Source organism: Ranitomeya variabilis, chromosome 7, assembly GCF_051348905.1.
Source record: "Ranitomeya variabilis isolate aRanVar5 chromosome 7, aRanVar5.hap1, whole genome shotgun sequence".
In the NCBI taxonomy this organism is placed as follows: Eukaryota; Metazoa; Chordata; class Amphibia; order Anura; family Dendrobatidae; genus Ranitomeya; species Ranitomeya variabilis.
The window spans coordinates 175,581,627-175,605,846 of record NC_135238.1 but is presented as its reverse complement, the minus strand read 5'-3'; the positions used below and the strand labels follow the sequence as shown (position 1 = coordinate 175,605,846).

At 43.8% G+C, this 24,220-nt stretch overlaps 1 protein-coding gene across 5 annotated transcripts in view; it reads right to left on the bottom strand.

Annotated features, from left to right (window-relative positions):
• Window positions 1–47: 47 nt before the first annotated feature.
• The window catches only part of RAB17 (RAB17, member RAS oncogene family), an 89,623-nt gene continuing 65,450 nt past the window's right edge, over window positions 48–24,220 (bottom strand). For 3 of the 5 annotated variants that reach the window (XM_077272334.1, XM_077272337.1, XM_077272335.1), the window contains exons 4-8: window positions 18,427–18,523; window positions 13,203–13,354; window positions 6,605–6,730; window positions 4,446–4,539; window positions 48–309 (exon numbers count right to left, since the gene is read on the bottom strand). In XM_077272334.1, coding sequence (XP_077128449.1) covers window positions 188–309; window positions 4,446–4,539; window positions 6,605–6,730; window positions 13,203–13,354; window positions 18,427–18,523 — 591 coding nt within the window. In that variant the 3' untranslated portion in view covers window positions 48–187. Of the gene's footprint in view, window positions 310–4,445; window positions 4,540–6,604; window positions 6,731–13,202; window positions 13,355–18,382; window positions 18,524–22,221; window positions 22,315–24,220 lie in introns of those variants that run through there. The other 2 variants (XM_077272338.1, XM_077272339.1) reach the window with 2 other exon arrangements.

Genomic DNA, 24,220 nt, shown 5'->3' with positions numbered 1-24,220 from the left:
ATGGCACTATGGGTTCTCTGCTGCACATTAGTTGAGATGTTTTATTATTTAATCTCTTATATTCCTTAGAAATTAGACTTTATGTTCTGGCTTCTTCTTTTTAGTAATAATATTATATACATGTATTCTTTAATACTTGACTTGGCTACAGATACAATCTGACTCATATGTTGCTGCTTCTGCCTCTCTACTGGAAGTCACAGCATCTTTGCCTTATGCCGGGGGGATGTGTTTCGACGAGAGTAATGTGGGAGTCCCTTCGGTGCCGCTTGTCCTCTTTTTGTTGCTCCAAAGTCAGTAGTTCACTGGCTGCAGGTAGATAATAGAGGACTTGGATCAGTAAGATTTACAGGAGGCATCCGACCATTAAATATGAATGTGCATTAAGTGGTAACATCACAGAAAACAGGGGAGTGTAAAGGATGTACTTGGCGTGTAATGTATGAAGACATCCTGTGCAGAGACATAGAAAGTGGAGAAGTGAATGATGGAGCTTAAGATTAGAGATATAGCTTCCCCGAGGAACGAACATCTATCTTATCACTGACTCCATTACACACCACAATGGTCCCACACAATGTACAACTGAGTACAAAGATAAAATGCAAAGACTTCTAAAAATGATATATTCTAATTATTAATATTACACGTGTTAAAGGGAATCTGTCACCCCAAAGTTCGCCTATAAGCTAAGCCCACCGGCATCAGGGGCTTATCTACAGCATTCTGGAATGCTGTAGATAAGCCCCCGATGTATCCTGAAAGATGAGAAAAAGAGGTTATATTATACTCACCCAGGGGTGGTCCCGCTGCGGTCTGGTCCGATGGGCGTCGCGGTCCGGTCAGGGGCCTCCTATCTTCATACGATGACGTCCTCTTCTTTTCTTCCTGCCGCGGCTCCGGCACAGGCGTACTTTGTCTGACCTGGTGAGGGCAGAGCAAAGTACTGCAGTGTGCAGGCGCCCAGAAAGGTCAGAGAGGCCCAGCACCTGAGCACTGCAGCACTTTGCTCTGCCCTCAACAGGAAGCAAAGAAGAGGACGTCATCGTATGAAGATGGGAGGCGCTGGACCCGGATGGTGGCGCCCATCAGACCGGACCGCACTGGGACCGCCCCTGGGTGAGTATAATATAACTTGTTTTTCTTATCTTTCAGGATACATTGGGGGCTTATCTACAGCATTACAGAATGCTGTAGATAAGCCTCTGATGCCGGTGGCCTTAGCTTATAGGCAAATTTTAAAGTGACAAATTCCCTTTAAGCTCTGAAAGTAACAACTGCCTATATACAGTACTGTGCAAAAGTTTTAGGCAGGGGTGGAACAAAAACTGCACAGTAAGATGCTTTAGAAAAAATTAGAGTGCTAATGGTTTATTTGGATCAACTAATGAAATGCAAAGTGGACGATCATAGGAGGAATCAAATGAAATCAATATTTGATGTTCCAAACATCTATGAGAACTAACCACAGATCTTCTGTGGATGTAGGATGGCACAAATTCATCTCTTTATGTAATCCCAAAGAGACTCAATGTTGAGTGCAGGGCTCTGTGGGGGCAGTATCCTCACTCTCAGGACTCCTTGTTCTTTTTTATGCTGAAGATAGTTCTCAATGACACGGTCTGTATGTTTGGGGTTGTTGTTCTGCTGCAGAATAAATCTGGAGCCAATCAATTGCCTCCTTGATGGTATTGTATGATGGATAAGTATCAAGTGGTCAGCCTAGAAACCTACATGCAACAAATCAAAAAGGCATCCTTGCTTACTTCTCTTTCGAAACTGGAAGATGCCCAGCTGAGTCATCAGCTCAGGACTGGCAGCAACCAGTAGGACCCAGTTACACCCCTCTACTGTTTGGACAAGTCTGACCAGAAGTGGTCTTCATGGACAAATTGCCACCCAAAACCATAGAAACAAGTGACTCAACTATACACAAAAACATAACTGGTATGAAGGAAACTGGCAGAAAATGCTCAGAACTGATGAGACAAAATGTGAAATGTTTGGCTGTAACAGAAGGCAGTGCATTTGCAGAAGGGATAGAGAGCAGTACAATAATGAGTATTTGTATGGGGCAGTGAAGCTTGGTGGAGGATACTTGCAAGTTTGGGGCAGCATTCAGCAAATGGATTTGGAAATTTGGTCAGGATTAATGGTGTCCTCAAAGTTGAGAAATACAGGCAGATACTTATCCAGAATGCAATAACATGAGGGAGGCATCTGATTAGATTCAAATGTATTCTGCCGCATGACATCGACCCCAGATATACAGGTAATGTCATTAAGAATACTATCCTTAGCATACAGAAGAAGGAGTCCTGGAAGTCATAATATGGCCCCCAAAGAACCCTGATCTCAACATCATCGAGTCTGTCTACGATTACATGAAGAGACAAAAAATGTGCTCAAGTCTATATCCACAGAAGATCTGTGGTTAGTTCTCCAAAACACTGGAAACAACCTCCCTGCCGAAATCATTCAAAAACTGTGTGCAAGTGTACCTAGGATTGCTGCAATTTTGAAAGCAACAGAGTGGTCACTCCCCCCAAAAAATCTAAATCATATCAATATTTTGTAATTTGCTTTGTCTTTTGTTAATTGATAAAAATAAGTTAGTAACCAGGGGCATAACAACCACAGATCCAGAAGGTGGAACCGCGATCAGGCCCGTGCTGGAAGGAGGTCCGACGATCCCAGTCCTTACTTCAGCTGGATGTGCATCCGAGGTCATAATAAACGTCACCAGCCAATCAGAGGCTGGCAACTGACATTGACGTGCCAGGTATTGGTGTCACATGGCAGTGACGTCATGCGTTGCCATAGCAGGCATGTTGGTATAAGCTGCTGGCCTCTGCGCCAGTAGCAGATAGGACGCCGTACGTTATGGGAGCGGAGGAAGGTAAGTAAAATGCTTTTTTTTTTAATGTAGAGGCAGAACAGGGGACATATATACCAGGCAGGGGCCCAGGGTGGAGCACATGCATATACCAGGATGGGGGACATGAATACTTGAAAGGGTCCCAGGATAGAGGACATATATACCAGGATGGGGGGACATATATAGCTGGAAGGGGACATATATACCAGAATGGGGCACAGAATGGGAGATATATATACCAGGATGAGGGACATATATATTAAGAAGGGGCTCATACAGTATATCTGTCACGGGATTAACGCAACAGAGAGGAACCAGAAGACCGCAACATCTGATTTCTCCTACTCCTGCACTGAATCACTTCACCATCATATAAAATGGTGCAGGCTTCTTTTAGCAGTGCAGGGGTTAATCTGCTCAGTTGAGAGCTCCTGGAAGCTTTCCTGCATTAAGGCTCTCAGCTGTGCACTGTTAGCCACTCCCATCTCATATATATTCTGGGCCCTGGCTAGCATTCATTGTCAGAGCAAGCTTATGCTGCATGGCTGGAGGTTGTTGGTGGTTGTTACTGGGGAAGGCATTTGGTGGATTTATATGAGACTGTTGCTAGGTTTTGAGTGTGTGATAATTCCCTTTCTTCTCCTACTTTGGTTTAACCCCCTAATCCACTCTCTGGTGCATTCCTCTGTTACATGTGTGAGTATATTTGTATGAAGGTATTTTCTGTTACCCCTGTTCATATTACCTTGTTAGTCTGGTTGGTGTATTACAGTATACTACTACTCCCCTCTTCGACTGGGTGGGGGAAGGGTACAGACTGAAGGCGGATTCAAGAGCTAAGGCAAGGTACGTGGCCAAGTGGGACAAGCTAGGGTGCCCCTAGCACTAGGGTTAGAGAAGGAGACCCTGGCGGAATCATGACAAAATACCAGGAAGGAGCCCAGGATGGGGGACATATATATCAAGTAGTGGTCATACAGTATATACCAGGAAGAGGCCCAGGATGTGGGACATACATATCAGGAAGGGACCCAGGATGGGGGATAAATATAATAGGATGAAACACAAATATACCAATAGGGGGGGACATGTACACCGGGATGGGGGGCATATATTCCAAGAAGGGTCCCAGAGTGAGGGACATATATACCAGGAAGGGTCACAGAGAGTGACAGACATATATACCAGGACGGGGCATATATACCAGAAGAGGGGACGTATATAACTGTAAGGGGCCCAGAATGGGAGAAATTACTACATAATGAAGAGGGGTAGGGGCAACATGTGTATCTTTATAGGAATTATAACGCTACGAGGGCCCACACATCTTACTAAATGCGGGGGAGAGCGGTGGCCAGGTCCAAATTTTGCATGGAGCCCATCGCACTCTAGTTACCCCACTGCTGGTAACTCTTCTATATTTGAAAGCATTCTTACATTTTTTCACACATGCATTAACGTTTTGCACAGTACTGTATATAGAACTTTTTAAAAACTCAGTTGATAAATCTTACATTTTGGATCGCCTACGTACACGTTTGTGAAGTCATAAAATAAGTTAACTCACCTACTGCTTGAAAAACCTCTTTCACACCATGCCCCGTCTTTGCAGAAGTTTCCATGAACAGAAGTCGTTTTTGTTCAGCAAAAGCTTTTGCATCCTGAGAGGTAAATATTTCATAGGAAAAGGTCAATGTCGAAAAAGTGGCACAATTTCTGCCTACTGATTGGAATTTGACTTTTGCATCGCATATTTGCTTTGATTTCATGTCCCAATATCTTTTGAGAGTATGTTCAGGCTAAAGCGATTGTCTTAGGGTACACTGAGTATTTCTGTGCAGTTTTCGTGTGCCTGCTAAATTAAAATGAACATTCACTTGAAGTTGTTGGACTCCAGTTTTGTGATCGTTTCAATTTAAACTTTTGCGCCACAATCCTCTTTGTGCAGCCGCGGCCTGATGCATTGTATGTACACGGTAAAGAAAACCCTAGATGGGGATACAAAATCTCCTGCCAGTTTGCTCTTCGATCTCTTCCCCAGCAATAACCTTTCATCGTAATGTATGTGACGCTGCTGGATCATTATATGGATTCAAAGTAGTCACGTATCTCACTTGATAACTTATTAATCAGGGGTCTGGACAGACAAGCAAATGTTTTTTAACCAGTTTGCGTCCATTTTGGGCTCAAACTTAACCCCAAAATTTTCATATTATTTCAAAAGTTTCAAAAAGTTTCCTAAAGTCATAAAGTGCTCAACAGGCTTGTCACAGGTAGAATCTCATCTACAACGCTGTTACGGTATTATATTGCAGATTGGCTACTGGATAGTCTATAACACATGGATAGGGATAGATTTGTGAAGTCTGAAAGCAAAAAAACAGCACAAACTTTGTGTCAAATATGTTCCTACTCATAGATTTTATAATAGTCCAAAATCCACCATATTTAATGAGAGGTGTGCGGCTTTTAATAAGAAAATTGAGCGTTACCCAATTTTCTTGGTGATGTTAACTGTTTAAAAATTATAATATGCCATATTGGGCAGCACTGCAGCTCTGAGGTCCTGAGTACAAGTCCCACCAAGGACAACATCTGCAAGGAGTTTAGATGTATATGAATTTTTATTGTGTGCCCCAATGGGGACAGTGATGGTGATGTCTGTAAAGTGCTGTGGAATTAATGCCGCTATTTAAATGAGTAAAATAAATAGTGGAAAACATTTTTTGTGTGTTTTTGCTTATATTTTCCATACGGACATCATTAATGCAAAGTTGATGTGGTGCTACAGTTTAGTTTTGTATTAAAAATGTCTAGGAACAACTGCACCAGAACTGAAACAAAAAATATATATGTTTTTTTGTATGAATTTAATACGGTGCAATTTTTATTGACAAGTGTGTCCAAACTGCAATAACGTTACAAAAATAAAAATAAAATAGAAAAATCTAGTTTTACTTGCTGTGAAAATGGCCTAAAAGACCAGAAAGCCTCTGTGCTGCCACCTGCTGGTTGTATTCATTATATACTCCAAGTATATGACGTGCACAGTACGGCTTACCCAACTAGTGAAAAACGCATTGAAATACTCTTTAGGCAGGTAGAAGCCTATAAAACTGCCCCCCCCAAAAAAAAAAAAAAAAAAAATCAGTGTGATCTGACGAATATGGCTCTGTATACCCTGTTGCTGCTCTGTGCTGCTCTCTAAATCAATGTGGCTGTATTACAATATTTTACTTTAAGGAAACTGAGAAGTGCTGGGCAGAGGCACTCATACCATTGGGTACTCATACCATTGATACAACAGGTGCCCTGTAGGTAAAGGCCAGCATTATGTGCTTTATGGACTGTAAAGGTCCCATATACTTGCACAGAGGCTCTCTTCTCTCTGTGTCCACCCTTGGTGCTGGGTAATAACCTTCTGTGTATTCTGACTCCAGACTTGCTTTGATATCTGAGCAATAATGTTTTTTGCCTTCCTTCCTTCTACCGTTGGCAATGAATTGTGTGTACATATACATGAACATGCCCAGTTCCCTCTCCTTGTAAAGGCCTCCAAACTGGAGGAACGTCCTTAGACATGTGGTGACACCAGCGACAAACAGATCTTCGATTCATTGAATGCACTAAAGCATTTAAGCACTTTTCACGCCTTCCTTTACAGGTGAATGTGACAGTGTAAGAAGTAACCTTACGATAAAGAGACATTACGGGATCCTGCTGTACCTCTGCTGAAACCTTTCTGTCATCTTGAAGGTCACTTTTATTTCCAACTAATGCGATGACCATCTCTCCACTGCAGACATATTTCTGCAGCTCCTGAAGCCAAAGTTGAGCTCTGGTGAAAGTCTCCTAAGGCCAAAAGAGAATAAATGTCAATAAGGACAACAGAGGATATCAAAACAGAACATGGTAGATGATCATGAGATTCAAGAAGACCTACCCTCACCTGTGCAGGCCTAGTATTTTTCTTTCCTACAATTTGCATGTCTGTTTTCGTCTATGTGCTAAGCAAATCTTCCCCCAATTTTGCTTCAGAGCAACCCTCCACCCTGGCATTCAAAAGTGACCATTAGTGATGAGTGAATGTGCTGGGGTAAGGTGTTATCCATCCATGCTCAGGTGCTAACCGAGTGTCTTCCGCGTGCTCTAATAATATGTTCAAGCCCCCACACCTCCATGTCTCACGGATGATCGACGGGCAATCCCTGCATGTGCTGCGGCGAGCAAACAGTACACGCGCATGTTCGGGTAACACCCTATCTGAGCACATTCGCTCATCACTAACGACTATCCATTTGTCATGTATTGTCACGCTTCCTTGTCCTTTGTTTGCCTCCCATTGTGTTCTCCACTGAGACGGCTTTACGGTCCTGCTGCATTCATGATGACTGTCACAGTGGCAAGTCTGAACCACATCTCCGCAGCACATGAAAGGTATGGGACGCGTTCTCCAGACTTACAACTGTGCTCCCTCCCCATGCCATTGCTTTGGACATTTTTGATGCAGGACAATGTTTCTTCACTTAGATAATATTTATCAAGAAGGTTTTGCCATTTTTGGTGTCAACTAATGGTCCATTTACACAGACCGACCGGCGGCACGATACGATCTCCAATTGGTAAACTTTTACCGATCATCGGTTGTTTACACAGGCAGACCAAAGTAAGCGATGTGCACTGAGCCACCTGTAATAGACTGCTTAGTGCGCAGTTCTGGGCAGTGCGAGTCAAGATTCTACAAAAAAAATGCACATTTCAGAACGATTTTTTACGCTGCGCAAAAGATAATTTGACCTGATAACATTTTTTACATGGCAAAATACTTTTGAAACTCGGCTTGTTTTGTGGAAATTGTTTTTCTGGCATGTATTTTGTCGTAAAAATGGCCAGGCAATATGATTCTGCTCATCAGTATGATTGTAACGATAACAAACATGTTCAATTGTATTATTTTAGTGGTGGAAAAAAAAGAAGTTTGCTAACAAAACATTTTTTTGGGGGGTTGTGTCACCATTTTCTGAGACCTGTAGGGTTTTTATTTTTTGGCTGATGGAGCTGTGTGATGGCTTATTTTTTGTGGGATGAGACAACGTTTTTAGGTGATATTTTGGTCGCTTGTTACAGCATTTTTTGCGGAATTGTGGTTTTTTTTAAGTTTATGGTATTTTCCAATAGGGTTATTTTTTTATATATGTTCGTAGCTCTGACTTTTCTGAAAGTGGCAATATGTGCATTTTTTTATAGCCATTTTTAATGGGGGGGAGAAACAGGGGCGCATTTTATAAAACCTGCTTTTACTTTTCACTTTTTGCTTTTGTTAGTCACCTTAGGGGACTTGAAGGTGCGATCATCTAATGGAGCGAGGCTGTGCCCACTCGACGGGCTCTGGCTGGGACTGTGTATAATGCATATAAAAGACAAAAAAAGCCAGTTCACCGATGAATGAAAGAGGCGCGGAACTGCGTCCTGATGAGACGTGATAGGATTCCAAGACAAAAAGAAAAAATTGTTCCAGCTTCTTAATAAAATGTATAAACTTTAATCCAACATATTAAAATGGAAGTAACTCCTGGGGCAACACCATAGCACATGTGAAGTGAGCGACGCGTTTCGACACAGCGGTCTTTGTCACAGCTGTGACAAAGTTTATACATTTCATTAAGAAGCTGGAACAATTTTTTCTTTTTGTCTTATAATGCATATATACCCTCCGGTCTTGGCTCAGATACTGGCGAGTCCCTGCAGTGCATGATGCGCGCACTGGGGGGGCTCATAAGTGTGGTAACACACAGCGACTGCAGACATCAATTTGGACTGGACAACTCTATTGATGACAAGTCGTCAGCAGACCCCTGGCTGTCATAGCAATCCATTGGCAATCCGCGATCACGTCACGGGCGCGCCAATGAGCCCGTGAAATGACACGTCCCCATTGCAGTGTGTGTTAAATGCTGTATTAACTGCCGATGTGTGTTACAGCCAGGACTTACGATTGTTAGAGGCAGGTCCTGGCTGTTACACATAGCCATGATCTTCCAGGTATGGGGCGGGCTCACACCATAAGCCCGCTCCATACACCCACTTCTGACTTGCGCCGTACATGTACAGTCCTTGTCGAGAAGGGGTTATGAATGCTTGTTCCCAATTATGTAACTGTAACACCCCAGGTAACCGGTTGTTACAGTGGTATTGCCTTCCTCACGGGGAGGGTGATGCCATGCTTGGAAGCGAGGAAGGATCCCTTTAGCAGGTAACAAGTACATGCACCACTGTTCTGACTCCAGGCCGGGGGGGGGGGGGAGCTCGAGACCCGGATTCAGGGGAACTTCCCTATATATTCTGGCTTGTGGGAGGAGTTGGTTAGTCTGTGAGAGGAGAGTGAAGAGAGAGGAAGCAGACAGAGAGAGTCTGAGAGTGGAAAGCTGAGGCCGTGCAGACGAGTTGTTCTGCAGCTCCTGGAAGGGGAGAGAAACAGAGCAGTCTGTAGGAGACTGAAAGGGGAAGAGAAGCACAGGAGAAGTAAAAATCTGGAGGGAAGCTGAGACTGAGCTTCCTCCGCGCTGAAGCGCAGAATTCCGAGGTTGTGGGGGTAACCCTATGCTCAACGGCAGAAACCGGCAGACAGCAGATTGCAGGTCGCCTGCCCACCTTTAACACCTGATGGCACAGCAGCACATAGAGCCTGGAGTCATCCTGAGAGACCCCTGTAAAAAGGTTTGCGCTGCCTGCCATGCGGGTCGTGTCCTACCAACAAGGGGGACAGAGAGAAAGTGAGGACCTTGTGTGAGGCCTAAGGCAGCAAGGGACTACAACACAGCACAGAGAGGAAGGCTTCCAACCCCTACCTGGCTAGGGCGATTCTTGAATCGCTTCCAAGCTGGCCGGACCATACCAGCACCTGTGATCTGTACCCTGGACTGTGGCTGCCTTGCACCAGTAAAAAGGTAAAGAGACTTCAACCTTGTGTCCCCTAGTTCTTTCTGGCACTACACCATCTTTACTACACCGGGAGCCCTGGGGACCCAGCTTCACCTGTGGGAAGCCATACTATCTCTGCTGCCATAACATCACCCTAGTGAACCCCTTTAAGCAGCGCCGGTCATCCCTGACCGAATACCACAGGTGGCGTCACCAACATTACTTTATAAACTTTATTTCCTATTTACTTCAACCCCTTTTATTGGACGCTCAGGGCCACGGACCGGGTCACTGCCACTGACACAGCCCTTTAAGAACCGGCCCGGTTCCGAGTACCCCACGGTCCTAGAGGGGCTCTCCATAACCACTGAGGAAGCATTCGTGAAATGCGTGTCGGGTATGTTTGGTGGGTGAGCCTCATTCTTCTTGGCTGCCAGAATGCACACTATTATATTCTTATGTTGATTGATATGTTACTTCACTACAATATTCCTCTGGTATTACTTCTAGGATTTTTTTCTCTTTGTTGCATCCATTAACAGATGTCTAGGGGTGCACATATCGCTGGTGCAGCAGCACTGGGTACTAGAGGTGCTGTTTCTGCTGGATGTACGTTTTGAGGATACACATTCAGTTGAAATGCCACTGGCCAATTAGAAAAGGGCAGCTGACGGCGTGCCTGTGAGTTGGTAGTGACGTCACGTGCCATGATGTGAACGCCTAAGTCAGCTACCTGCTCCCGTGCCGTATATAGGAGAGGACTGGACGTGACATGGGAGAGAACAGGGCACATTATCCCAGGAAGGGGCCAAGGATGTGGCGCATTAACCCCAGGATGGGACACATTAATCCCAGGGAGGGGACCAGGATGGGACACATTATTCCCAGGAAGGGGACCAGGCTGGGACACATTATTCCCAGGAAGGGGACCAGGATGAGACACATTATTCGCAGGAAGGAGACAAGGATGGGACGCATTATTATTATTCCCAGGAAGGGGACCAGGATGGGACACGTTATTCACAGGAAGGGGACCAGGATGGGACACATTATTCCCAGGAAGGGGACCAGGATGGGACACATTATTCCTAGGAAGGGGACCAGGATGAGACACATTATTCGCAGGAAGGGGACAAGGATGGGACGCATTATTATTATTCCCAGGAAGGGGACCAGGATAGGACACGTTGTTCACAGGAAAGGGACCAGGATGGGACACATTATTCCCAGGAAGGGGCCAGGATGAGACCCATTATTCGCAGGAAGGGGACAAGGATGGGATTTAGTATTCCCAGGAAAGGGACCAGGATGGGACACATTATTCCCAGAATGGGGACCAGGATGGGACACATTATTCCCAGGAAGTGGACCAGGATGGGACACATTATTCCCAGGAAGGGGACCAGGATGGGTCACATTATTCCCAAGAAGGGGACCAGGATGGGGCACATTATTACCAGAATGGGAACCAGGATGGGACACATTATTCCCAGGAAGGGGACCAGGATGGGACACATTACTCCCAGGAAAGGGACTAGGATGGGACACATTATTCACAGGAAAGGGACCAGGATGGGACACATTATTTTCAGGAAGGGGACCAGGATGGGACACATTATTCCTAGGAAAGGGACCAGGATGGGACACATTATTCCCAGGAAAGGAACCAGGATGGGACACATTATTCCCAGGAAGGGGACCAGGATGGGATACATTATTCCCAGGAAAGGGACCAGGATGGAACACATTATTTTCAGGAAGGGGACCAGGATGGGATACATTATTCCCAGGAAAGGGACCAGGATGGGACACATTATTCCCAGGAAAGGGACCAGGATGGGACACATTATTCCCAGGAAGGGGACCAGGATGGGATACATTATTCCCAGGAAAGGGACCAGGATGGGACACATTATTCCCAGGACAGGTCCCAGGATGGAACACATTATTTTCAGGATGGGGACCAGGATGGGATACATTATTCCCAGGAAAGGGACCAGGATGGGACACATTATTCCCAGGAAGGGGACCAGGATGTGATACATTATTCCCAGGAAAGGGACTAGGATGGGACACATTATTCCCAGGAAAGGTCCCAGGATGGGTCACATTATTTTCAGGAAGGGGACCAGGATGGGACACATTATTCCCAGGAAAGGGACCAGGATGGGACACATTATTTGCAGAATGGGGACCAGGATGGGACACATTTACCCAGGAAGGGGACCAGGATTGGACACATTATTCTCAGGAAGGGGACCAGGATTGGACACATTAGTCCCAGGAAGGGGCCTGGATGTTTTCTTCTTTTTTTTTCAGGCTCGGCAATGTGGATTCAAAAGAAATGGGAAATAAAAAGGAAAGACTGATACTTCTGTCTACTAGATTAGATCTACTTGTGATTTTGGCTTGAAACGTTATGGTATTGTAATACTAAGGATTATTTTTATGACATTGACCAAAGGAATTGTATGTGAAGCTTCAGCCGCGCTGTAGATGCTTTACCTAATCTTACAAAGGATCCATCGTTCTAACTATATACTTGATGTAATACAGTGACCTTTGCCAGCACTTTCCACACTTGCAAAGTATTATTGTACTGTTATATTGGGAAATTGTCCAGCACAGGAAACGAAAATTATTTTGTAGGTTTAGTTATGATTAGTGACTTGTTCAATTCTTGCAGTATTTTTGCAGCCTTTTTTCACCCATTCAAATGAGGAGGGAAAAAAACAAGTAAAAATGCCTCAAAACTGTTCATATTTTACCAAATGTTTTCACTGTCAATAATCTGGTTTTTACAGCAGAAAAATCTGCTGCAAATACTAAACGTGTGGACATACCTGAAATGTATCCGTACACATTAGAGTAAACTTGCTGATTTCTGCAGGATTGGTAATTTAAAGGGGTATTCCCAGTATGCAGTAGGTGTAATAATAATATTAGCAAATACCTCCAATTAGAAATGTTGTACAGTTCTTCTGATTCGCTGAATCGCTTACCCCATGTGCAGGGCATTGCAGGTATCTATGGTTACAACCACTCATTTAGTGACAGTTAGTTAGTGGTTAGTGGTTGTGACCATGGATACCTAAGCTACTGCAATGCCCAGCTCATGCGCTAAGTGACATAGTGAATCAGAAGAACTACACTACATTTCTAACTAGAAGTATTCCCTAATATTATCTCTACTACATATTGGGATAGGATCTTGGCGATGGGAATACCCTTTTAACTTATGTGTTTTGGGGGATTAGAGACGCTGCCCCCAACTCTTGATGTTGGAGGAAAGAAGAATCCTCAATAAAATTTCACAAAAACAGTGCATTGTCCCTCAAAAGGTTTATTATGGTTTATATTCTGGCAGCGCTCATTACATAAATGTCACTAAGTGCCGACTTACCTTGGAACTAATGTCATAAACCAGCAAAGCTGCACTGGCACCACGGTAGTAGAGATGGCACACACTGTGGTATCGCTCCTGGCCAGCAGTGTCCCAAATCTCTAAGTCAAGAGCTTTGCCTTGGAGATAAACTCTTTGTGAGAAAAAGGCACCTGTTGCACAAAGATGAAAAGCAAACACTGAAAACCATATCATAAAGATATCAAATATTACAACAGCCAACATTTTTTTTGCACAGTATAAAGGGATTTTCTGCTTTCAGAACACCTATCTCTCCAGGCACAGTTTGCATTTAAGAAAACAACCAAACTTACATTATTCACCCTTCCAAGGTCCAATGCTGAGTGTCTAGTCTCCGCAGCTGCTGCCGATATCTTTTGTTGTCTGCAGCACTGACGTTACCTTGATAGCGCTGCGGCCACTAAGCAAACTCAGCAGATCTGCCCAAGTAATCGTCACAAGCCGCTCTGGGCTACTGAGCTCACTAATTGGCTGCAGCGTTATCAATGTGACACTAACAGACACTGGGAGCTGCCGCTGAGACTCAGCACTGGACCTGTGGAGGGTGAGTAAAGGACAATTTGTTTGTTTTTCAAACTACGCTTGGGGACAAGGGCTTGCTGTAATCGGAAGACCACTTTAAATAAAAATTGAAAGTAACATTCTTAGTCACACATCTTTCCCCTGCAGATCAACACTTGGTTGTGCAATTTTGAAAGTATGTTGTGATAGAAATCAGAGCATATTCAGAAATCCATTATATGAGCTGATTTTATTAGAGGTTTATAATATCTTTATACAGTATTGTAGGAAAACCTCCAATACACCCAGTACTTGTCCATGCTCACCATGATTCCTGTCACGATTCCACCACCGTGTCCTGGACAAAGTGCGTGACAGATCAGTCACCATATAGAATCAGGTTGTGCTGAGCTGTCAGTATTGTGAATGACAGTCCAACCGCCAATCAGGTCAGGGGCGTGCTGGGCTACCTGCAGGTATCTCCCGTTCTGGGTGATTACCTGGATATTTAGCAGGCTGTGAGTGTCTGATTAATTCTAGTCGTAGCTTTAGCTTGGTGGTGTATGGGTGTCTTGCTCTTCAGTGCTCGGTTTATGATCCTTTGTTGCCTGACCTTGGACCTTGCTTTGACCATTCGTTTGCCTAGCCCCTTTGTCTTGATCAGCTACCTTCCTGGAACCTTATTTTGATCATTCGCTTGCCTAGCCCCCTTTGTCTTGATCAGCTACCTTCCTGGAACTCTGACCTCATATTGTAGTTACCGCTCTGTTTATGATGAACTCTCTTGGCATCTGACCCCAAATCTTTTGACTACCCTGTCTCAAGGCTTGGTTGTGAGTAGTGACTCAGCGTCACAATCTATATATATAATTGTCTAAGGGGTACTTCCGTCTGTCTGTCCCGGATATTCATTGGTCAAGGCCTCTGTCTGTCATGGAATCCAAGTCGCTGATTGGTCGCGCCAGCTGCCTGTCATGGCTGCCGCGACCAATCAGCGATGGCCACAGTCTGATTAGTCCCTCCCTACTCCCCCGCAGTCACTGCCCGCCGCCCGCATACTCCCCTCCGGTCTCCCCCCGCAGACCCCGGCAGTGCCAGTCTCCTGCCCGCAAACAGCTCAGGTGGTGGGCTCCACACTCCCACCAGCCTGGCACACCGCCTTCAGCCTCCCAGGACCGTCCCCTGCTTACCGTCACCCCGTACTTGAGAGCGATGCCCTGCACGGTGTCCCTGGGTCAGACCGGGTGCTCTATGTACCTCTCGGCCCAGGGCGCCGTCACGCTGGCCGCAGCTGTAGCACCGGCCACAGTGCCGCCATCTTCTGCGAAGGAATACACGCTCCGGTAACGGTAAGAGCACTACATGTGCTGAACTGGAGCCTCCACTGCCAGCAGCCGCCGGCAGGGGGCGCTCCTCTCATCCAGCATGGGGAAGCGCGGCCGTGTTATCCCGGGACCCCCGGTGTGGAGCACGTGTCCGGGAACGCTCCGCCCCTGGCGGCATCTCCAGGCTGCACGGTGTGCACGGCAGACATGCTGCGACCTCAGGACACAGTAGCATTCATCTTATTTACTCAGTGCTGTTAGTATTTTATGGGCAGTATACTACGTGTGTGTGCTGTATACTACGTGACTGGGCAATATACTACGTGTCTGTGCTGTATACTACGTCACTGGGCAATATACTTTTTTGGCTGGGCAATATACTACGTCACTGGGCAGTATACTATGTGGCTGGGCAATATACTACGTAGCTGGGCAATATACTACGTGGCTGGGCAATATACTACATCACTGGGCAATATACTATGTGACTGGGCAATATACTACGTAGCTCGGCAATATACTACGTAGCTGGGCAATATACTACGTGGCTGGGCAATATACTACATCACTGGGCAATATACTATGTGGCTGGGCAATATACTACGTAGCTGGGCAATATACTACGTGGCTGGGCAATATACTACATCACTGGGCAATATACTATGTGACTGGGCAATATACTACGTAGCTCGGCAATATACTACGTGACTGGGCAATATACTACGTAGCTGGGCAATATACTACGTGACTGGGCAATATACTACGTGGCTGGGCAATATACTACGTGGCTGGGCAATATAGTACATGGCTGGGCAATATAGTACGTGGCTGCCCAATATACTACGTGGACATGCATATTCTAGAATACCCGATGCGTTAGAATCGGGCCACCATCTAGTGCCTATATAAGATTCCTACTAATGATAACAATATGGAAAATATCTATATCCTTGTTCTCCTTTTTGCCTTTGTTATTAAAGCTTTGTGCTATTTTTGCAGCATGGACACATGGGGGGTATGTCTGCAACACACATGAAAATAAACAGTAGATGTTAGCTCGTCTCCGATGAAAACAGAATGAAATACAAAAATGATTGTTATAAAAGTTATATGGTAATTCCCGCCTCATAATTATAAAGTGATCTAATATGCTGGTAAGATTCCATCCATTATAATGGATGGAGTCTTATTTGATATTACATCACTTTATGATTATATCTCTGGGACCCTTCCTAGGAACTCTGATCATCAGCCTGTATAATCAGGCCATTAATCACAGGACAAATAAGCAAACCACTGGTTTGTCATTACAATTCAATGTCGGCAACACATCCTCATGTCTACACAAGGCACGCGCTGCCGAGAAAATTATGTTCTATGTGCAGAGAACAATTGTACTAAAAATCATTGCGCATGCATGAAGGTGCAGTTGGTAGGATATTAAAAACGACTGCCAATTGTCTCACATGTAGCTGGATTGGTCATTAAATGGCAACGGTGGGCCCATCTATATAGGCCCCATGTTTTCTCTGCACAGCAGCACTTACAGCTGCTTGAAAGTGGCCATGCTGCAGGTCCATGCAAAGCATTGTGCAGGGACAAATATTGATGAGTACTGCACTAATTCAGAGATCAGACCCCGCCGATCCTATCAATAAGTTAAGAGAACAACTCTTTAATGCAAGAGTGGTTTGATATTGCATTACATACATAGTCATCTTAATAACCATATACATATTCTGGACACGTTGGCAGGGAAATCAATCCTTTATCATCAAGTAATTCTGTTGTATATGAGTTTCTGGTACATCATATATGGTTTCCCTGTCTTTGGTGCAGGCTCAGGAGCTGAGCCTATATCTTTTCCTGCAGATGATGGCTATGTTATTCAGCTATCATCTGCCTGTAATAGCTGAGAGTTGAGCCGAGCTTCAGCCATTGCTGTTAATTTGTTAAATGCCACTGTCTATCCACCACGACAGCATTATTCAATGCGCGTAGTGTAGCAGGAACACCATTCTACCCACCCACTAGTCCCACTGAAAAGCAAGCCTGGAGTGCCAATGGGCTACCATGACAGATGAGGGTCTGCTGAGGACCTCCATGCCTTTCAAGATGGCGCTTCATTGAAACACAGCCTGTGGCTAATGTTCATAGGAGACTGTGATTTTTGATACGTACAGCAATACTGTGGCAATGCCATGAAGAGGCTTTCAGGAGAGGACATGAAAGTGTCCCATCAGCCGTTTTTCAACACAATGCCAGGCTCCATGTTTTTCAGCTATGGTGAATAGCCTGTGGTGTGGTCTAAACATGCTATTATGGTCTGCAGCATGTCTTCCATTGAGCAGATCTGGAATTGGTTGGCGATTACAAAAACAGCTTTCAGCAGCAGATCTTGATGATTTCCATGCCCAAGTGCATTCACCATGAAAAAACATTCCTCAGACAGCCATTAGTAACCCTACTGATAGCAACCAAGATGTGTAAGTGCATGAATTTCTGCATGTGGCTCATATTCGATACTGAATAAATCAAGATGTTTTGAAAATGTTGTTTATTTTTCATCATCTGCTTATCATTAACATGTTTGCCTCCTTACATTGGCATGCCAAGGCCAGTCTCTCATTCTCCATAAGGAGAAACATTACCCCTTAGACCTCAGTCCAGAGCCTCTCACCTAGCCAAATCAGATGTCATACTTTGTGCTGACTAGAGGCAATAGCCCGAAACATCGTTTTTGCAAATTGAGATTCTGATTTGGCTTTTATCCTAAGTCATATTGCAAGGCTCATTAAAGGGCTGACAATTACTTTTAGGATCGTTGCTTCCAACAGGTGGCGCTATAGAAATAGAGATCTAGTTCTCTTCCTCTCTGAAGAGGTAATTTGCATATCTATCCTGTGAGTTCCATAATTCCACGACTTTCCCTTTGGTTGCTTTTAATTTCAATGTATCAATTTTAATGTTGAGGAGTAGGGACTTTTTAGTCAACAATTCACAATTACACATTTTTTTAATAAAATAATATTTGTGACTTGTTATCAATGACCTGGATTACATCTGGATGTTAGGCTTCTTTCACACAAACATATTTGTTACGTGCGAAGATTAATCGGCCATACAGACGTACAATAACAAAAATGCATCAGTATTTGATCAGTTTTACATTTTTGTTTCTATTCATTGATATACTTTTTACTATTGAGTGAAAATGGATCTGTTCTTGCATCGTAGAAAATAATATCAAGGAAGGCAAATATTTTATTCTCTGCTCACCTAGTATTTATTTATTTTAAATCCACCATGTGGTTCCATATTGGGGTAACTTACATCCTGTAGTAGAAACGGTTTCCCGAAAATCGTCTCTTATATACCTGAGAACCAGGCTAGATTTGCCCACATCAGTGCTTCCCAGTAACACCAGTTTAAAGACTTGTCTCTCAGAGGTTGGCTCCAGAGCCAGGTCCATCCCTGCAACATGACATAGCAAGAGCACAGTTAGAAACAATACATTGCCGGATGTTAGAGAACCGATCAGACTGATTTACATTTATGTTGGAAAAACTTAAATAAAACTTGCATTTTAGTCAATGAAATCCTAGATATTTGCATGCATAGGAGTCCAGTGGGCGGTCCTACTAGGGACTGAGTCTTCCCAGTATGACTGTACATGCAGAAATGGCTGTCCATCACTAGTAGGACCGCCCACTGGACTCCTATGCATACAAACACCAGGGATTTCAATGAATAAAATACAAGTTATACTGAATCTTTTCCAACAAACCTACGGTACATATGAATCAGCCCAGCTTCTTCTTCTCTACACCATGCCGTCTACAGATCACACTGCATGTGTAAGGGTGTGGACTGCCCTGAAGACAGCGTTGAATTATAAGAATTGTGTTGTGCATTTTTACTGCGTTTTATAGTGCCATGTCAAGTGTGTACTGTGCATGGGCGGATTATAATGAAGGCAATGTGGGCTACCGCCTGGAGCCCAGGGTTCCGGGGAGGCCCATCGCCAGATTATCAGATTATAATATATATCTCGGCAGGGAGGTTTCCTGGCGCTGCACTGCAGATAATACAGAATGGCGGCACAGCTCCAGGGAAGCTCCCATCGCCTCTGCCGTGACAGCGCGATGACATCATAGCGATAGCATGTATGCGCCGGCTAGAAGAAGCGTCGGGGACAGGAGCGAGGTATGTCTGTATGCGTTTTTCATTAATATGTGTATGGGATGTGAGGACTCGTACTGTATATAACAGGCTATATTGGGGTTCACACTGTATACAGGAGGCTATATAAGGGCTCATACTGTATATAGGAGGTTATGTAGGGAGGCTTTGTGCAGACTCATACTGTACATACTACATAAGAGACAATATAGGGGATCATACTGTATACAGGAGGCTATATGGGGGTCACACTGTATATAGGAGGCTATATAGGGGTAATACTGTATATAGGAGGCTATATGGGGTTGATATTGTATATAGGAGGCTATATGGGGGCTCATACTGTATATAAGGAGCTATGGAAGCTATGTGGGGTTTATACTATATCTCAGGAGCTATGTGTGTGCTCACACTGTATATAGGAGGCTATATAGGGGTAATACTGTATATAGGAGGCTATATGGGGTTGATATTGTATATAGGAGGCTATATGGGGGCTCATACTGTATATAAGGAGCTATGGAAGCTATGTGGGGTTTATACTATATCTCAGGAGCTATGTGTGTGCTCACACTGTATATAGGAGGCTATATAGGGGTAATACTGTATATAGGAGGCTATATGGGGTTGATATTGTATATAGGAGGCTATATGGGGGCTCATACTGTATATAAGGAGCTATGGAAGCTATGTGGGGTTTATACTATATCTCAGGAGCTATGTGTGTGCTCACACTGTATATAGGAGGCTATATGGGGACTCATACTGTTTATAGGAGGCTATATGGGGACTCATACTTTATATAGGGATCTATGGGCAGAATCATACTATAAATAGGCTATATGAGGGCTCACTATGTTATGCACTGGAAAATGGGAAAAAAGTCCAAGTGCGGTGAAATTGCAAAAAAGTGCAATTTCACAGTTGTTCTTTTTTTTTATTACCATGTTCACTAAATGCTAAAACTGACCTGCCGTTATGATTCTGCAGGTCATTACAAGTTCACAGATACCAGACATATATAGGTTCTTTTTTATTTAAATGGTGAAAAATAAATCCAAAAAAAAAAAAAAGGCGCCAGACCTGTAGCGTCTCCATGTTTTGTGATCTGGGGCTGGTTGAGGGCTTATTTTTTTGCTCACTAAGCTGACGTATTTTATTGATACAATTTTGGTGTAGATACAAAGTTTTGATCGCCCGTTATTGTATTTTACTGCAATGTAGCGGCAACCAAAAAAACGTAATTCTCGAGTTTTTAATTTTTTTTCTCGTTACACTGTTTAGCGATCGGGTTAATTATTTTTTTTTATATTGATCGGGCGATTCTGAAAGCGGTGATACCAAATATGTGTATGTTTGATTTTGTTACTGTTTTATTTTGAATGGGTCAAAAGGGGGGTGATTTGAACTTTTATATATATTTTATTTTTTTTAATATTTTTAAAAACATTTTTTTTTACATTTTGCATGCTTCAATAGTCTCCATGGGAGACTAGAAGCTGCAGTAGTTTGATCGCCTCTGCTACGTACAGGCGATGATCAGATCGCCTTTGTGTAGAACAAATCCTCACTTGTTATGAGCACCAACCACGGGGCGGCGCTCATAGCAATCTCCTCTGGTTGTCATGCCGACCCATTGGTGACCTGCGATCATGTGACTGGGTCACCAATGGGCGGAACCAGTGACGCGTTTCCTGTAAGCGCAAGTTAAATGCCGCTGTCAGAGATTGACAGCGGCATTTAACTAGTTAACAGCTGCGGGTGGATCGCAATTCCACCCGCAGCTGTTGTGGGCACATGTCAGCTGTATAGATCAGCGCCAGAGTCCACACCAAACATAGGGATTCTGACATGTACGTAATATTACATCACAAGTCGGAAAGCAGTTAAAAATTCACAATTTTTCTGTGTGCATGTATGTCTTTATGCATTGAGTTTTTAGACTAACTAATTAAAGAGATTTTTTAAAGATTTTTTTGTTATGGTTTACATGTATAAGGAGCCCATAGGTTGATCGCTTTGGTTGTTAAGGGGGCTGTGTAGGGGCTCATATTGCATGTAAGGGGCTAGGTGGAGGCTCATGCTGTATATAGGGTGATGTCAGAGTACTTACTTCTGCTCAATAGTAAGTCCTACTTTTTGCGACTTATATGTTGTGGTCACACTTCCTTTTGGGTTCCCCATTCACCTGCATTATGCTGCGATGTACCAGTTGTATACAAAGATCTTTGCCTGCAGGACATGTGTTGTGGCCAAGGTCGCTGTGTAACCCCTGCCGAAAAAATAACATAAAAACTGATTATTGTGCATGTGTTCACTGGGCAACGAATAGTGACCAATCATCAGCCTGTGTTAAAGGGAACCCATCAACATGAAAATGCAGCCCCATCCGCAGGCATGGTATACAGCAGGGGTGATGAGCAGATTGACATACAGCTTTATGAGAAGAGATTTAGTATAACTTGTGTTTTAATCATTTAATCGTCTGCTTTTTCTAGGATTTTCGGTCCAGTGGGCAGTCCTATCAGTGACTGACAGTGTACACACAGAGAAAGCTGTCAATCACTGATAGGACTGCCCACCGGACAAAAAATAATCCTAGAAAAAGCAGAGGTTTAAAGGATTAAAACACAGGTCATACTGATTCTTTTCTCACAAAACTAAATATCAATCTACTCAGCCCCCCTGCTCTACCATATAGGACTGCCAGCATTTTCAATTTTCGATCACTGGATGTGCAGTTACTAACAAAGGGCATTCAAACGCATGTAGAACCCATTTACTACATGTTTAGGGTTAGTTAGTATATATTAAAATCTGAGAAAATCTAAGTGGGTAAACCTCCAAGACTAATGCCTGAATATGACAGGTGTCTGCCGGTACAGAGCCTCCTGCGTGTTACCTTACCTCTACGGTGCTGCACATGTATTGTTAAATGCCTTTGTAGAAGCAATAATTAAAGACCCGACTGGTACCGATTGTCAGCTCACCTGTGCCAGTGACCTGCTGCCCTCAGTGCATTGTGCGGTGGAATAGTTGAAGGCTCAGAGTAAACTCGTCAAGATTTCTCCAGACTGTGACAGGTATAAAGTCCAGAGAGGGAGGCACCAAGAAATTGTACGTGTATTATTGTACTTTTCACTGTATCTGTCAGTATTTCTCCAGGGTGAATAACGCTACATAACCCTATTCCAAAAGATTTCTATAAAACCATGTTCCCGCCTGGTGTAAAAGCTGAATTTTTTCTCTGCTACATTTTTTTTTTATTCAGAAAAACTGATGCGTTAAACAACAGTTATAAAAAATAAAATAAAAAAATTGAACATATTTTCATGAAAACTTGTGCCCACTGTGCGGTGAAAGACACCGTTGAACTGTGTGTTTTTAGCACATTTTTTCCCTATATTTTTTATAGAGCGCCTGAAAAAATGCTGTTGCGTTTTTCAGTGCAGAATCCCAGCATTACTTCAAGGAAGAATGTAAATTTAAAATGCTGTTTTAAGCCGGCACCAAAATGTATAAAAAAGCGAAAAACACAGTAAAAACACAATAATCAGAGCAGATTGCTATTGTGTATTTTGCCATCTGCAGAAAAAAATGCAGCATAAAGAAGCACGGCCTAAGACGGCTTTTTCTTGCTAATAACGTTAGATATATCACCATAATCATCACAAAAGAAATATCACACTCATGAAATGATTTGTTCTCAAACAGTTGCCATTCCTATTTATTTGATGATACTGTGATGTGTCTGTAATTAGTTATGTTTTAGGCTACATTCATATGGCCGTATATATTTAAACACGTACATGAAAAAAAACAAGTAAAATAGCACCATAGATTATAATGGGCATGTCCTGTATACGTGAAAAAATGTATAGATTTACTTTACATGTACCGTATATTCTGTCCTCATTAGGAGAATTACTGACAATCAAGGGTTTATTAGAAGTTCTTCTGCGATTATTTAAATTGCTGCTAATTGGGAATAATTGCATAGGTTTGATACATGTCTAGAGATGGGCGGACACCTAGATGATCTGGTCGGCGGATTCGGCTGAACAGTTACAAAAAGTTTGGGTACCAAGACAGTACATGGACCAGAACCGAAACCTGGACCCCGCTCCTTTGAGTGGGGGTTCCGAACATTCAGTGTTTGCCACGCTGTCATGTACATGACAGTGCAGCAAACACCGCTTCTGATCGGAGGTAAAATCATCACCGCCGGTGAGCCAGCTGCAGTTTCCACGCTGTCAAAAGACAGCATGAGCGCTCAGCTGTGATCAGAGGTATAAAGTTTACTTCTGGTCACTGGTGTAAGCTGATGGGACTACTGCTCCCATCAGCTGATGCTTTCTGACGGTAATAACAGTGAGAGCAGGAGCAGCTGATGGGAGTATTCATCAGACTGCACTTGTGCTCTAAATAAATAGTTTAAAAAAAAGTTGTGGTTCCCCTGTATTTTTGATTATTAGCCAGGTAAAATGCATCTGGGGGCTGTAACCCCCAGCTGTCAGCTTCAGCAAGGCTGTTTATCAAGGATAGAGGGGTCTCCATGCTGTATTTTTTTTATTATTTAAATAAATTATTTTAACCCCTTAGTGACAGAGCCAATTTGGTACTTAATGACCAAGCCAATTTTTACAATTCTGACCAGTGTCACTTTAAGAGGTTATAATGCTACGTTCACATTTGCGTTGTGCTCCGCAGCGTCGGCGCCGCAACGCACAACGCAAACAAAAACGCAGCAAAACGCATGCACAACGCTGCGTTTTGCGCCGCATGCGTCCTTTTTTTTATTGATTTTGGACGCAGCAAAAATGCAACTTGCTGCGTCCTCTGTGCCCGGACGCGGGCGCCGCAGTGACGCATGCGGCGCAAAACGCAAGTGCGACGCATGTCCATGCGCCCCCATGTTAAATATAGGGGCGCATGACACATGCGGCGACGCTGCGGCGCCCGACGCTGCGGCGCAGACCACAAATGTGA